Raw genomic sequence first — 16,915 nt, forward strand, 5'->3', positions numbered from 1 at the left:
CTCAATGAAAGATGAGTGAAAACACTGAAGCTTAGGTGACAATGTCCTCCAGTGTCCTGCAGTGAAATTCACAACCACCTTAGGGAACAACTGACTTCTAGGAGCCATTCCATGATTAACTTTGCAGCTGTTGGTCTGTTAAATTACTTATTAGAGGACAGAATAGAAAATCCGTTAGGTAATCGAAGCAAGTTTTTGTATAGCCGAGTGGAGTGAGAGGTTTCAGGAAGGAGTTTAGTGGAGTGCAAAATGCCACTTTTGACAAGAACTATACATTAAACATTCCTTAGGGTACAGATGAACCTGAGCCACAAAGTTTGGACTCAGATCAGCCCAAACATAATAACAGTGAAGCAGGGGCCACCTTAATTCCAATCCAAACTTCCTCCAATCTTGAGGTGTCCATATCTAAACTTTGGAATAAAATATACCATTCATGAATGACTGTCAATAATAGGTAGCTGAAATTTGACAAGAAAACAAACAGGATTTGGAGCAGTTTTAAGGTACATATGTCCCCAAAGTAAACCCTTTACATGGCCTTCTACTCTTTTCCCCATCTGTTCTCCATACTTAGATACAACTTTGCTAGGCCTCTGATAGGTACACACCATTGCATTGTTGAGAATTTAAACAAAAACTCCTTTGTTGAAACTGTTATTCTGACAAATAGGTTTGTCTGGTAGGGTCTACATGTGGACTACTGTATCTATAATCAGAACCTCTATCAGTCCCTAAAATGATTCCTGTTTATTTTATACAAGTCTTGTTGTTGGTCAATAACATGAAGGGGCTTGTTTGTCAATAACATGAAGATTTTATTGATCCAGCACTAAACTTTCTTCTTAAAGTTCCTTTGCTTCTTAAAACTATTGAAACATATCACACCTAGCGTTAGTTCATAACCTGCATTCTAATGAGATGGAAAGTGAACTATGCACTTTAACTTTAGGGCTAGATTCTGAATTGAGAACCAGAGTCTCAGCTGATGTAAATGAGTAATGCTCCCTGGGTTTCAGTAGAATTACACTGATTTACACCATCTGAGAATCTGGCCTTGTGATTTTCACACGTATGGATCACAATTACCAGAATTACCAACGCATATGAGGAGCAGATTGTGGTCTCCACTCACAGAGGTAGCTCTACTGGGATGCTGTTGTACTTCCAAAGGTATTTTAAAAACAATGGTGCAAGTCTCACACGCCGGTCCTCAAATGTTTTGGAGAGTTGAGTGCTTCCAGGGCTCAGCACTAGACATCAGATATTCACATACTCCCATAAAAAAAAAAAGAGCACTCCTAAGTCCAGCGTGTGTCAGGACAAATGTCATTTTCTTGCTGGAAGAAGCAACATACAGGAACTTCTTGAGCTGCATAGTCATTTGGAAGCCATCTGCCCTCTTGTGCTGTCACCCATCTTACACACAAATCAGAGAGCCAAATGGAAAAACCAGCACTCAGGAACATCATATGGATTTGTTATGCTCTGAGCCCCAAATCTGCATGTGGAGTACATTCAGCCATATACTCTGTGTAGTTCTTCATCTGTGGTAGATGTAATATTGATAATCTTCAATTAAAATATCACCTGTGTATAATTCATTGCAATTTGTTAATATAAGTCTTAATGTTACTTAACTGTTTTCAAGCATCATGCCTGAGAGAACACAACACAATGACAAATGCTTATAAAAATATGCAAGGGGACTGCAGCCTTTTGGGACATGTGACCTTCCTCTTGGTGAAGTGAAAGGCATAATACTCTGTTTTTTCCACTGAGGCATGACACAATTTAGGTAACATGTCAGAGCTGAAAAGCCAGCTTGTGAGATGCCTTGGATTTGACCAAGGGACATGCCATATTGTGTAGAATGCTACAATCCTAACTGAAAAATAGTGTGATCCATAGGTACAGAGCACTGCTGGGCTATACATAATTTGTCATTACAACTATCAGAAATAGAATAAGAAAAATGGTGGCAAAGCAAACAATACAGGACTAAATCCTGCCCTTAGCAGAGGGGGCTAGTATAGAGTAAGTGTCTTGCTCTTTCATGAAACCAGCACAAGAGGTATCCTGCTTTATGGAACGAGCTGCATCCAATGGTGAATCTGTGTAATCCACTGCACTACAGAAAGCTCCTGTCTGCCTGTTTGTATGGTGAGAGGAAAAGCTCTCTAGGCACTTCCACCCCACTTCCCTTTCCTTGCACAGGAAAATATCACCAGCCAAAATTTAACACAAAATATGCAGAACAGATTAACCTGTTCCTTTTTTTCTAGGTATTCCTTTTTTTTTCCCCCTAATAAAATTCACAATCAAGCCCTTTTCATTTTCCTGTCCAGCAGAAGTATGGTTTTCTTGTGAGAGAGCTAATAAACAAGGACTGGAGAGCCAGTGAAGTCAATTTTCATTGCTCATGCTGTGAAAGATCCTTTTCCCCTGCACATTTAATGAATGGAGATATTCCCTGGTGCGGCTGTTTGAAGTCAGTGATAGATTGTCTGGATTTGGTTCACTGTAACTTTGTCCCGAAATAGCTTTCATACTTGAAGCACTACAGTTACTAAAAAATAACTGTTGATACCCAACAGGTTACTTTCAAAGGATATTATATTTGTGCTGTTCCAATATCAGCAGTTAGCAAGTTCTATTTCTCACAAAGAATTTACAGTACCATAGACAACATCACACAACCTGAAGGAACCCTTATGTAACGGAAGATATTAAAACTCCTCCAAAGCAGGACAGCTCAAATGGTAGCCCTGTTTTTTCCTGATATTTATGCTGATTAAAAATGCTGAATCATTAATTACATGATACTTCATGTGCAAACTTCAGAAGGTAAATAATCTTTTAATGACCAACTCAGTAGTCAGCATATACAAGCTTATAAAACAAAATCAATTAACTACTACCAATCCATTGTGTTCTTTGATATGATATATACTGGCATAGCAATAAACTCACTTAGCTTTCAAGACTTTAAAATACTTTAGTTATTAAATTTTAATGACAAGGATAATATATAATCTCTTTGTTTTACAGTCACGTTGGCTGCCATTAAAGATTTGCACAGAAAAGGAGATTTGCTTATAAGTGAAGATGGAAAATGTCCTGATTGAAATAAAGGATGAACTGGTGGTAAAATGCCTATAATCCATGAGCATCCATCCAATCTCCCAAACAGATCTGCTGCATCATGGATCTGCTTTGTCATAACTTCATTTTTGCAAGTATTGTGTCTTAAAGGCAGTGGTACTGGGAATGAGGACAAAAATACAGCATTACCAGTGCATTCAGATAAAGGCATTGGAGTCGATTCTATAGCCACCTCATGACAGAATTCCTAATGAACTCAGTGGGAAGTAGAGGTCAATAGTAAATCCATCTATGGATCAGCAATAAAATCAGACCAACAGTTATTAAAACACTTATTTTCAATACAAGCTGGCAGGTACTGAGGTAACCAAACTCTTGTGAAAATTCAGGAATAAATGTTAGTACAGAAGCGATGCCTATCCTTTTAAGAAGGAGGAAAAACCTCATTTCCCTGTCTCCTTCATCCTAGGTCTGTAATTAGACAAGAGAGCACATAGGAATAACACAGCTCTTGAAGACTGGGGGCAAAAAGAGCCTTAATATAGGGTCTTGTGGATATTGCATTAGTGTTATTAGTGTAACTAGGCTGACCTAGAGCGTTATACACCCTAAGCCTAAAATAAAGACAGAAGAAGCAAAGACATTTTGTCTGGGTTGCACAACTCAAGATGCAAATGTAAAGAAATGTATCTTCTTCCATTCTCATGATAGCTCTGACATTTGTAATAGAAACATCCATTTGATAATACACTATTTTCCTTGCATAACTACTCCCGTTGCACTGTGTACAACCAGCTAAGAGGCATAAATTATTCATGCTTCAACTCTACACTCTGAAAATCAATAATGCAGCATTAACGTGGCTTGGCCACTGGGCTAACACTCTGCTTGGCAACCAAAGGGTTAATATATGACTTGCAAAGGAATTTGTATAAATGTTTCATATGACATCCATTTTCATTCCGAAGTCATGGAAAATTAATGGGTATGATTTTCCCATAGTGCCTGATCAAAAGCCCATTGAATTCAATGTAAAGACTCCATTTAATTTCAATAGGCTTTGGATCAGACCCACAGGGATTTTATTATGTTTGATAACTGGCAAAAAAAAAAACACCTCAAAAGCCAAACTGAGTTCTCAGTGTTTATTCCACACTGTGTAAGAAATAGATTCAACAACAATCTGTTCATGTCAATTGCTAAGGTGCAATGAAATATCTGAATGAGGATGCAGATATTTGTAGACAAAATGAATGAATGTGATATTCTTTTAAATATTTCTTTGAAAGATAGCAAAGTAACAATATGTTTTAGATTTATGCTGAATGATATTTCCATATATTTTTCTTGATTTTCCCTTCTAAAAATCCCTTCATTATTTCCCTTACAAAGAGAAACTTCACCTCTGAACAAGAAGGCAGACAAGCTGTCCTTTGCCAAGCTGACACCAATACTGTTCTGATTGGCTTGCAGACAAAGTCCTAGGAGTGGTTGAACTAGTCCCTTTTCCCTAGAAATTCAGAAAGTCATCTCAATGACATGTCCAGTCTGGGGGCTCATAAACACATAACTAGATAGCAATGCAACATGCTGTTGTAGTGATACTGTATCAACAAAGACAACAGTTTTTCAATTTTCCTTCTACAGAGGGAATGAGTTTATCTACTACAGCTTCTTGTCCCTTGTTTCAGGATAAATTAATAATTTTCTGTGTGAATATGTAATTATACTTTAAAACAAAGTGCTGAAATTTGAATTTTTTACTTTAGATGAGGATCATGCCATATATCCTAATTGCTATCCAATCAACAATATATTGTATTAAAGCACATAATATATACCAATTTCAGTATATCTTGGTTTATATGAGGCTAGTTCTTCATTTTCTAATGTTTCATAGATTCCAAGGCCAGAAAGGACCATTATGATCATCTTGTTTGACCTCCTCTATAGCATAGATGAGACAACTCCCCCAAATAATTCCTAGAGCAGATCTTTTAGAAAAACATGCAGTCATAGAAATGTAGGATTGGAAGGGACCTCAGTAAATCATTTAATTCAGTCCCCTGCCATGAGGGCTGAGTATTATCTAGACCAGTGCTTCTCACGCTATCTGATGTGCGGGATGGGCAACTTTTTTTTCCAATATGCATGCAGACTGGCAGCCAATGGCTTGCAGACCGGCACCGGTCCGCGGACCACCACTTTGAGTAGCACTGATCTAGACCAGATATTTGTCTAACCTGTTCCTAAAAACCTTTAATGACAGAGATTCCCCAACCTCCATAGGACAATCTTGATTTAAAAATTATCAGTAATGGAGAATCCACCACAACCCTTGGTAAATCATTCCAGTAGTTAATTACTCTCACTGTTAAAAATGTATGCCTTCTTTCCAGTCTGAATTTGTCTAGCTTCAACTTACAGCCATTGGATCATGTTATACCTTTCTCTGTTAGACTGAAGAACCCATGATCAAATATGTAGCTACTTATGGAATCTAACCAAGTCACCCATTAACCTTCTCTTTGTCAAGCTAAATGAATTGAGCTCCTTGAGTCTATTACTATAAACCAGTGGTTCTGAAACTTTTGTACTGGTGACCCCTTTCATATAGTAAGCTTCTGAGTGCGACCCCTTCCCCTTATAAATTAAAACCACTTTTTAATATATTTAACACCATTATAAATGCTGGAGGCAAAGTGGGGTTTCGGGTGGAGCCTGACAGCTCATGACCCCCCGTGTAAGAACCTCGCAACACCCTGAGGGGTACCAACCTTCAGTTTGAGAACCCCTGCTATAAGCCATCATTCTCGTGGCTCTTCTCTGAACCTTCTCCATTAGGTTAGGCCAGGGGTTCCCAAACTTGATTCGTGGCTTGTTCAAGGTAAATCTCTGGTGGGCCGCGAGGCGCTTTGTTTACCAAATCTACTCAGCATTATTGTCTTGTTTTCTAGTTTACAGTATATTTTGGCAGTAGTACGACTCATGGGTATTAAGTACTATGGGCCAAAGACTCCTCTCTGACATGAGAAAACAGAGGAAAACATCCATGCCCTTTCCCCTAGTGTGGTTCTACGGGGCTTTGGCTCTCTCTCCCTCATTCCCTACCACTGCCAGCAATGCTGGCTATGTTGCTGTGCTGCCATTCTCTCTCCCCTCTACACGAGCACTCATATTTCTGATGGTTAGGGGGAGGTCATGCTTACATATCCTCACTGCAAAGGATATATGCAGCATTGGGGGACTGACTCCAGCCCTGTCCAGCAGGCTGCATAGCCCCTGTATCATAGAAGTGCAGAAGGAAGCCTGATGGCCGCTATACCATGCCACTGGATCATACTGTGTAACATGGCTTCCTCAAGACTTTTCTGGTACAGCTTATGCCCATCTGCTTCCCTCTGCTCCTCCTAACGGAGAGGAACATATGGCTCAGAATACTCTGCTCTTAGAAGTAGAAAACCCATTTGCATGTATTTTTTAAAACATTCTTTAGAACACCCTCATTTTTCACTGCCAGCTGTTTACTCTAGTTACAAATCTTTATACACCATGCTTTGACTCTTTAAAGAAAATTTTGTCCAGTCTCAACCCAATAATACAGCCCATGGTGAAAAATTAAAACAAAAAATAATATGCTTTTTAAAATGCCTATTACAAAATAATTATTAACCAATTCATGGAAATGTTGCCATACTTTAAATTTGTATGAACTCTTCCATATTTTAAAGTTATTAATATAGGACGGACACCCTAGTACCCCACAAGTGAAATGGCAAAGCATAGCCAGAGTTAAGCAATACGTGTGTACTAAACCTTTGTGTATAGTTTAAGTGCTATTAATTTAGGGCCAGATTTTGATGGTCTTGTTCATATTGAGTAGTACCTTATGCCATGAATAGTCCCACTGAAGTCAATGGGACTCCTCAAAAGCTTTTTATTGTAAATAACAGCACCGGAATCTGGCCCTTCCAATCCAATCCTGCCTTCTTAACACAGGTAAATTTTCCCTTGATATCAGGAGTACATTTGCCTACTTTGCCTGGATAAAGCCAGCAGGATTGGGACATAGTCTAATGAAACAATCTGATTCCTTATCTCTGCATATTCTGTATATTCATATAGAACTCATTCTGGATTTCACAAGTTTTTTATCAGAGATAATATTGCTGTGATATTTGCCAGATACAAAGCAACCCGCTGGGGGCTGGTACCACCCTCCCGACAGTAAAGCTGATGCCACTTATTAGATGTCCCTAATTAATGAATTGAGAGACAGCCATTTTAAACCTATACAATGCCCCTAATGGAAACAGTACGGACACTCTGAAGTTGTAGAAAACATTTCTTTATAATCAAATAAAATGATTTTATAAGGAAGCTACTAGTGTTTCATACTTATGCTCGTGGAGAAAGATCAGACATACATGCAGTATACCATTACATGTGTGTGTTTGTGTTTACATACAACAACTCTGAAGGTTTATAATTCATATTTATAGTGCTTCAGCCCAATTTAAAGCTTCTTGAAGTCAATGGGAGGTTTTCCATTGATTTCAATGGGCTCTGGAGCAGACATTTAATCAGGTGTATTCACATGAACACATGTACCCTTGTTTTTCTCTATATTACATTTTTCTCTTCACATTTTTAATGAAAGTTATTGATGCATTTCAGATAAACAGGTCATGTACTTTTAATTTTCTAGTGCTTTGGTATTAAGCATGTCATTTACCCTACCTTTGCAGCCACTGATGAGTTGGGTTTCTCTAGCAAGTCCCAAAGTTTCTTCCTTTTATCTGGGCAACAAGTATTATCAAACTCTTCCCCTTCTCTCTCACGCATTGTCTCTGCCTCTCTCCTCAGTTCCTCATTCATTTGTTCTTTCTTCTGATGATACCTTGCCTGGCAGCAAGATTCTAAATATATCTCATCAATCCCCCAGAAATCAAGCTCTTGGCCAAAAGAGAGAGCACACATTTCTTCCATCATGTGTAGCTTCCCTGTCCTGTAGAAATTCAAAATGGAGGTGAAAGCCCCTGGGTGACGATCAAAGAAATATTCATTCTCATTCAGGTTATAGTCATCACACACTTCCAGCAGAGAATCATGAGTATTGCAGTCTCTGAGCTTTCCTAATCGAGTCCTTGGGAGTCTGTCCAAAGTCCTCCATAGAACTTCATGATTGAGCCCGCCGACATTTATTTTAACTCTCCTTGAGCAAGTTTTGCTCCTAATGATCTCCACTGGTTCTGGTGGGAGGGAAAGGGTAGACCTTGAAGACTTCCTGTTCATCTCTGGCGGAGTGTTCTCTGCCATTCTGAAACGGACGCAACTGTGAAGCCAAAGTCTTTATAAGAATGAGCTTGGAGAATACAAATTTTCGAGCAGGATCCTCTTTAGACAGGTCTCCCCATTCCTGGAGCTAGAAAAGAAAAATAAATGGAATCTTGCAACACATCGCATATTCACACAGCTTTTTTCTTATGTGACTATATACCTCCCTTTCTACACTCTCATGTACACATCAGAATATAATGACAAGCACAGTAATGTTGCTCACTGAGAAGGGAAGCTCTTTTTTGTGGTGGTAGTAGGAACAATGCCCTAATTTCAATAGTTGGGAATGCCAAGACTATTATCAGAGCTAGTCAGAAAAATTCCAGTGAAACATTTTTTGTGAGAATTTGCCGATTCATCTAAAATCAAAATAGTTTGCCAAGATGGTTCTGATGGAGGGTTTCTGTCTGGTTTCCTGCTAGCTCACCTCACTCACTGGAGAGTCCCAGCTTCCAGGGTCCACAGCTCTGGGGTATTCTGCCAGGCAGACTCCTCTGGGTTCTGTGGCTCCATTCCCTTTTGCAGAACATTTTGATATTTTGGGGTTTTGCTCTGAATTGGAACAAAGCCAAAATTTCAAAATATCAAAATCCTCCATGAAATGGAAATACCTTTCTCTGCGCAGCTGTAGGTATTATTTGATTTATTACATTACTTCATGGCCATGCATCTTCTCATTGACCAAGGAAGGTTTGTCATGTAACTAAAAATAGTTCAGCTCCACTGCCATTATAATCGTTCAAATTTTCTAGTGCTAGAAACTACTGATTGGCTTACATATGTTTGAACATCATCCCGTGACTCTGTTCTAGTCATTTACATTATATTTTGGGCTGCATATTGGAGGAGCAGGCAAATATATCACTCTCTATCCTCTCAGAGACCTCTTCTTCTACACCATTTTGCCTATCTGTTAAGTGGCTGCAGGAACATGATTCCCAATGAATTACAGCAACCAGCATCTTCAGGTTTCAGATAATCCTCAAGCTCATTTTCATTCACTGCCTAATGCTGCAGAATCCTTCATCAAGTGCAGCTGCCCTTCACCTGCAGCTGGAAATACCAATATCAAACAAGTAGTCCCCATGTAATCTGGTACAAGTCTCCCACAAAGAATAGTTCTCCCTATGTTCGCTTGCTCATTTACCAGACACTGTGTTTAGATAACATGCTGACTAGTCAAGGGGCAAAAAAAACCCAACAACCAAGGCTAAACAGACAGGGTCTGCAAAAGAACATAACAGATAGACTGACCGACCCCTTATAGGGAAGATGAGAGCTATCTTGTTTTCCATCACTGGATAACAGACTTGTCTTCCTACCGGGGGCCTGATCCTTCTTCTGAACTGGACAGGGATGATGTCCCTAGCCTCTATTTGCCAGAAGCAGGGAATTGGCGAGAGGGGATGGATCACTTGATAATTACCATTTCTGTTAATTCCCTCTGAAGCACCTGGCATTGGCCACTGTCAGAAGACAGGATGCTGGGCTAAATGTACCTTTGGTCTGACCCAATATGGCTGTTCTTATGTTCTAAATAACTTCAGTTTAATTACAAATGTGAGTAAGAACAAGACTTTAATTCTGTTTAAAACACAAAATCTAAAGTTAAAAAACCCTAGAGATTTTATTATATTTATATTTTTTAAAGGTTTTCTTTCTTCCTTCAGCAGGCGGAAGAACTCCAAGACATCTGGGCCCTATCCTGTGATGTACTGGAACTGCCTGCCTTCAATGCCAAGCAATATCAGGGAAAGAAAAGGAAAGGGTCTACATCATTTCAGCTAATATTTCACCTCATACAAACATATATTTATATTTGTATGCATGTATAAAAAGACACACAAGATTACATTTTTATTCTAAATGTAGAACTTACTGTCTTACTGTCAAAAACAAATATCTTAGTCACTGAAATCATTTAAAAGTCAAAAGGATTCTGCCATTTCACATTCCACACTGCACAGTGAAACTCCCTCCTGATCTCCTAGAGTAAATGCACTGAGGAGGCAGCCCAAAGCTGCTCAGTGCCTATTTACACGAGGGCTTAAGCCTATAACATTTACCTTCATTCATGAAAAAGACACCTGATAACTTCACTTGAGGAGATAAAGGTCATATCAAATCAAAACCCTCAGGCTGGATGTTTCTACTCTGTGCATCTCTCTTTTTTTCCACTGGGCCTGCTCCTGTCTCCTCACCCACCTCACTGCAGCCCTAAATGTAGCAGAATTGCCATGATAATATTGTGCAGCATGGGGGACCAGCTGCAGCTATGCAGCACAGGGCGGGACTTCTACACCCTGCAATCTGCACCCTATGGTGGATCTCTGCACAGTACCAAAATGGGGTATTGGGACTGACAGGGGTAAGACAGGGGCACTCAGAACTACACAATCCACTCATGCAAGTATCCACATAGCAGACAAACAGCAGCTACCGGGTGCTCCTCACCTTGAGAGAGGATTCTGTACTGAACTACCCCCCGGAGAGATTCTCTGTGCATGGTCTGTTCACTTAGGTTTTGTCCAGGGGTCCAGGATGTATTTATCTATTATTTAACATAGAGATGGAGATAAATAGATATTTATCAACTGCAATAATATACATTAATGTTTATCCTCACAGAAAGCTGTCTCAACCCTTATGAAAAAATCCTTTAGAACTTAATAGACAATGTTAACTTCTGTATAGGTCTCTTAGACAGTCCTATAGAATTTAACAGGAAACTTTATCCCTGCTATAGATTTAAAAAAAGACTTAGAGAGGTTATGATATTCTTTATTAAATTCAATCAATTGGTTTTTGGAGTCATTTCTATAGAAGTCCTTTGGTTTAATCTCTATTAAATTCTAGAGAACTTAGGGAAATTGTATAGCCCTTTCCTTTCCTTTATTTTTGTTAAACTGCACTTCCTAGTTTTAGCAACTTTAAGCAAAACTCACTAGAAATCAGTCAGTCAACCTATATGGTTAGGCTAAACATACCCTTACTAGCTTTTGAGATAAAATTACTTTTTAAAAAAAAAGAAAAAGCAACAACACATTTGTTTCACTATTTGTGCATCACAACTGTGGCATGGCATTGTTAAACGATGCAAAATTATACTGCCACCAGCATTGGGACAAAGCTGACAAAACAGAATATTTTTTATTATGACACCATGATTACTGGTTGAATCTCCAAGTTTCAGGAAATATTTATTTATCAAGAACTTCTAAAATAGCAGCAATGGGTTTGATTCTGCTCACAGTGAAGTCACTGGTAAAACTCCTATTAACTTCAGTGTTCAGAAGAATGGGTCCGATATATTACAGAATAAACTCAAGCATTGCTATTGCACATAATAGCATATCACAATGTGCAGCGTTGTGAAAAGATGAAAAGTAAAACCTCTTCAAAAATCAAAGAATCGTTTCTAATTTGTGTTCTTTATTTTGCTGTACTTTGCATGCTGCACAACACATGCAAGTAACAGCTTTTAAGAAATGTTTAAAAAGTATTTTGAGCCTGTGTTACATAAGCCTCTTCATGCTTTTTTGTTTTTTGTTTTCAGAAAACGTTATAAAAATCTCTATTACTGTGAAACTGTTTACAGAGGGTAGAAGAGAGTGTTTGCATTTCTTTCTGTGTATCAGATAGATGTAATCAATAGTCTTCACTTTAAGAGAGTAACATTTTCACCTTTATAACCCACATAATAAAACACATACAAAATAACCACATATTTTTAAGCATAAGTTAGGAAACAGAAGTGCACAATCAGGGTTAGCTTTACAATTCTTTAAATAGCTTTAAATAAACTTGGCTACCTCCAACCAAACTCTTTGGATATTGAAAGTTTAAATTATTTTACAGACTGAAAAGGATTTTAATATTTGTCTTTAGCATTTAGTTTACTGGTTTGAGTCTTATAGTCTTAATGTAATTACAACACACTGCACTTGGGGCGGAGAGTAAAAAGTGTGATTACATCCTTAGCATCCTATTGCAATAGTAGAGAAAGACACAATAATAACTACAATATATAATACAAGCAGCTTTCGAGAGAATATATTTTCCTTCCTTATAGTGTGCATGTATGTGTGTGCATATATTACATCAAAAAACCTAACTTCACTATATTCAAACAATGTTAAGATTGCAAACTCACTCAAAAGTTAGGAAATGCCTGTGCAGCCTTCATTCAATCCCCTCGCAGCTTTTAATTCCATAATCATGATGGAGGTAGGGGGGTGTTCCCCAAGAAGCCCTGCCTCATTCAGTGAATGGGCAGTTATTTAATATTTCTTTTAATCTCATTCAGTATTTGGTCCCAGGCATTTTTTAATATACACCATTCAAACCATGTCCTAACTATAAAATTATTAATTTCCCGATGGGCATTTCTGTGGTCCTCTCACTATAGTATCTAAGTGCTTTACAAACATCAGTGAATGTATTTTCACAACACCCCTGTGAGAGGCAGGTGTGGTATTACCCCATTTTATGCTCGGTGAACTGAGGCCCAGAGAGGTTAAGGTCAAAAGTATCCACTAACTTTGGCGCTCAACTTGAGACACTGAGGGTACACCTACCTTGCAATAAACAAACAAAATAACCCACAGCAGTGAGCCTCAGAGTCTGGGTCAATTAACTTGAGTTCACACATTTTGTGCTTCAGGGCGAAACACAGCTGTATAGCTATACCCACTCAAGCTGGAGTGGGTCTCAGAGCCCAGGCTCCAGCCCCAGCACAACATCTGCACTGCTATTTTTAGCATCGTTGTGCAAGCCTAAGTCAGCTGACCAGGCCTCTGAGACTTGCTGCCAGGGATTTTTTTTGCAGTGTAGACATATTATTAGAGCTTGGTTTTTCGGAATACTTAGCACTATTTAGCACTTTATATGTTCAAAGCACAGCTCCAATCAACTTGAGTTGCAGTCATGAGGGGCTAGCTTCACATAGGAACACTAGCAAAACCAATCCCATTCCTCTGGAGAGCAGATCAACTCCCTTAACCATCAGAGCACCATTCTCTTCTCGCAGTCCCTTACCTCATTCCATACACACCTTCCAACTTCTGCAACAAAGCAAATGGGACTCCTACAGACAACAGTCTCCTTCACTACACAACCCTGGTTCACCCCCCCCGAGCTGGTCTGAATGGGGCAGGAGGCCTGTGAATAAAACAGCATATGATCGTGTAATTGAAGGCTATGTCATCATCTGCCTATGGAGAAGGGGGATGAATTAAGGGTGCACAGCCAACCTTAATTCTGGCATTTCCTAACTTTTAAGTGCCTGACTTTATAACCTGAACGTTCCATTTTTAGATACATTTTCCTAATTTAAAAACAAAACAAAAAAACTGAACTAACACAATTTCTATCAGGTTTCAGAGTAGCAGCCGTGTTAGTCTGTATTCGCAAAAAGAAAAGGAGTACTTGTGGCACCTTAGAGACTAACAAATTTATTAGAGCTTTCTAATAAGAGAGACTGCTGAATTGGAATTAATTTGCAAACTGGATACAATTAATTTAGGCTTGAATAGAGACTGGGAATGGATGAGTCATTACACAAAGTAAAACTATTTCCCCATGGTATTTCTCCCCCCCACCCCACCCCCCACTGTTCCTCTGATATTCTTGTTAACTGCTGGAATTAGCCTACCTTGCTTGTCACCATGAAAGGTTTTCCTCCTTTCCCCCTCCCGCCCCCCGCTGCTGGTGATGGCTTATCTTAAGTGATCACTCTCCTTACAGTGTGTATGATAAACCCATTGTTTCATGTTCTCTGTGTGTGTATATAAATCTCTCCTCTGTTTTTTCCACCAAATGCATCCGATGAAGTGAGCTGTAGCTCACGAAAGCTTATGCTCTAATAAATTTGTTAGTCTCTAAGGTGCCACAAGTACTCCTTTTCTTTTTACAATTTCTATCATATGGAACAATACTGATCCAAGGTGGTCAAGAACTGGGTTCAGACCTCTATATCCACACAACACATCTCTAACAGAGTAAGTGGCAGCAATAGTAGGCCATTACCCTCTACATGGAAAAGCCACTAGAGAGGAAAGAAACATGCACATTGCAGTGGGCTTCAGAGCTGTTCACTGACAGCGGAGGAGACACAGGGTTCAATTCCAATTTCTGGAGTGGAGTGGAGTGTTTTCTATTGGTTATATTTGTTCTACTTCTGTGCCCCAAGCCTGTCTCTGTCTCCCACTGCTATCCAGCTCCTAGCCCAATTCTCTCCCCTCTACTCCTAACCCCTATGTGCCTCTGCTCCTATCAATCCCACTACTGTCTGGCTCCTCCCTCCCTCCCTTTTCTGCACCTATGTATCCTTCAGCTGCCTCCCACATCTCTTCTCCTACCTTCCCTCTAGCTCCTGAAAACCCTCCCTTCCATTTCTCACTCTTCTGAATCTAGTCAAGCAGCTTCCTCATCCTCCACACGATGACTGGACATCAAGAAGAAGAGCACTGAGAACTCAGGAGAGACTATCTCCCTTCTCTCAGCTCTGGTACCACAGCAGTCCCCGGCTACCAGAAGGAGCAATTCAGGGAAAGTCTTGTGTAACCCACATGCTTTATACTGCAGCAATTGACTTTGTTTGGCCCAGAGAAAGGGAGAGAAACAGTGTGGAGGAGACATGGATTTTAGCTGGAATACTCTAACTCTGCACATGTGCAGGGCAAAGCAACTCAACTACAGGGTCCCAAAACATCCAGAAGTAGGATGTGGCAGTTACTAGACATGCTCAGTAGCTGTTTCTGAAATAGTGAAGGAAGGTTTCGTTGTGGGAAAGGAGACTTGAAGTCCCATGCATAGTCACTAGTTGAAAGGTGAGCCAATCAGAGCTTAGGGAGGAAAAGTTATAAATAGATGAGTTAAAGACAGACAGCCCTGTGGGTTCAGCAGGTGGTCCACACAGGACCAAGAGATGTGTCAGCTGTGTGGGCTGGGTCCCCATATCTGTACCACTTTAGATACAGACTATTGTCATCTCTTTCACCAGCAACTGAGGACCAATCAACCATTAACCCAAGGGCAGGAATGTTGCTAGCTGTGGAGACCTCAGACTGTTCGTTTGCTGAAAGGCTTCTGAATGAGATGCTGCCTTTCTCCTCAAGCTGTGAAAAGTCCAGGTGATACACACTGCATACGAAGGCCACACTATAAAGACTGATGAATCATCTCTGAAAAAAGATCAGATGGGAATGTGTTTGTGTCTGTGTGCGCTAAAAAGTATAAAATGTTTTGTTGAAACCATATATTTAAATATATGTAAGATCAACAAAGTGGGGAAGTCTGTATGAGAAACACAGTAGATTTCACTATTTAATGGTTTTTGTTGAAAAGTTATTCATATTCCATATAGTATTTACAATGTTTTACACTTCTTACATTGCTTTTTATGTCCACTCAACGGTTGTTTCACTAAGAAAGTGTATGGTACTCTCTCTTTGAGGTGGACTGGAAACTGTTAACTAGAGCAGGCTGAAACATTTTTTCATTGGAAAAGGCCAATTTGTCAAAACCAAAACTATTTGTGGAAAAGGGTATTTCAACAAATTTCTAGTTCTGAAAATTGTTTGAAAAAAGGTGTTTTGAAACCGTAGAGATGTCCCATTTCAACAATTTTCAAACAAAAAGTTCTGGTTTTGGGCCAAAACAAGATTTTTGTTTTGAAATTTAAGGTGATTTATAGTAAAAAATGTAAAAGGTCAGTATCAAACCAAAATGTTTTGACTGACCTGTTCTGACTTTGTTCAGTTCACAAAAATTTGAGATTTTAACTTTTTGTCTCTGTCACAGAGTTTAGCAAGCACCCCCTCTTGGCCTTTCACTACGATGGCCGTGAGGGGAATCCAAGCTTCTGTACTCTGATGCCCTGGGGTGTGCTAAGCTTCTGAAGCTTCAACAGACTGAAGTACGGGTTCCTCCTTTGGCCTCTCTGGAACATTGCCTGGGCACTGACTCTCACTCTGTTACCCTTTCTTCTCAGCCCAACTGGCCTAGGCCTTCAGGACCAGTATTGATGCCCAAGGTACCCCAGTTACTTAAACACACCCCTGTCCCAGAACTCTGTCCAAAAGGTGTGAAGCTTCTGGTTTACAGTGTAACTCTCAGGGGTATGCAACAGTTATGGAGCAGTTAACACAGAGAGCCACTTTGCTCAGAGTCTCCACATTTATTTGATCATACAAAGCACAGGAGAGTACAGATCATACAAGACAATAAACATTCAATGCATGTTCCTGCCTCATGGCCTTCTTTGGGCTGGGGTCCAAGACCCTTGGGTTGTCCAGAGTCCTTGGGGCCATTTGGACTCAGGAAAGCATGCAGGTCCCCTTATCCCATGAGGCTGCTACACGCTGGATGACCTCTCCCTCCTGGAGTCCCTAACCCACCTTTATCTCTCTAGTGCCACATTTCCTCTTCCTCCCCCGTCCCACACCCCATTCCTCTTTTGTTCTATCCT

The 16,915-nt window shown here is 39.8% G+C and overlaps 1 protein-coding gene across 1 annotated transcript in view; it reads right to left on the reverse strand.

Moving 5' to 3' along the window:
* Positions 1 to 16,915, reverse strand: part of KCNB2 (potassium voltage-gated channel subfamily B member 2) — a 306,435-nt gene that overhangs the window by 279,727 nt on the left and 9,793 nt on the right. Inside the window, exon 2 of the mRNA XM_038392806.2 lies at positions 7,846 to 8,530. Within this exon, the coding sequence (XP_038248734.1) occupies positions 7,846 to 8,424 (579 nt within the window). The 5' untranslated portion in view covers positions 8,425 to 8,530. The remainder of the gene's footprint in view (positions 1 to 7,845; positions 8,531 to 16,915) is intronic.

This window comes from Dermochelys coriacea, chromosome 2, assembly GCF_009764565.3.
Source record: "Dermochelys coriacea isolate rDerCor1 chromosome 2, rDerCor1.pri.v4, whole genome shotgun sequence".
Classification (NCBI taxonomy): Eukaryota; Metazoa; Chordata; order Testudines; family Dermochelyidae; genus Dermochelys; species Dermochelys coriacea.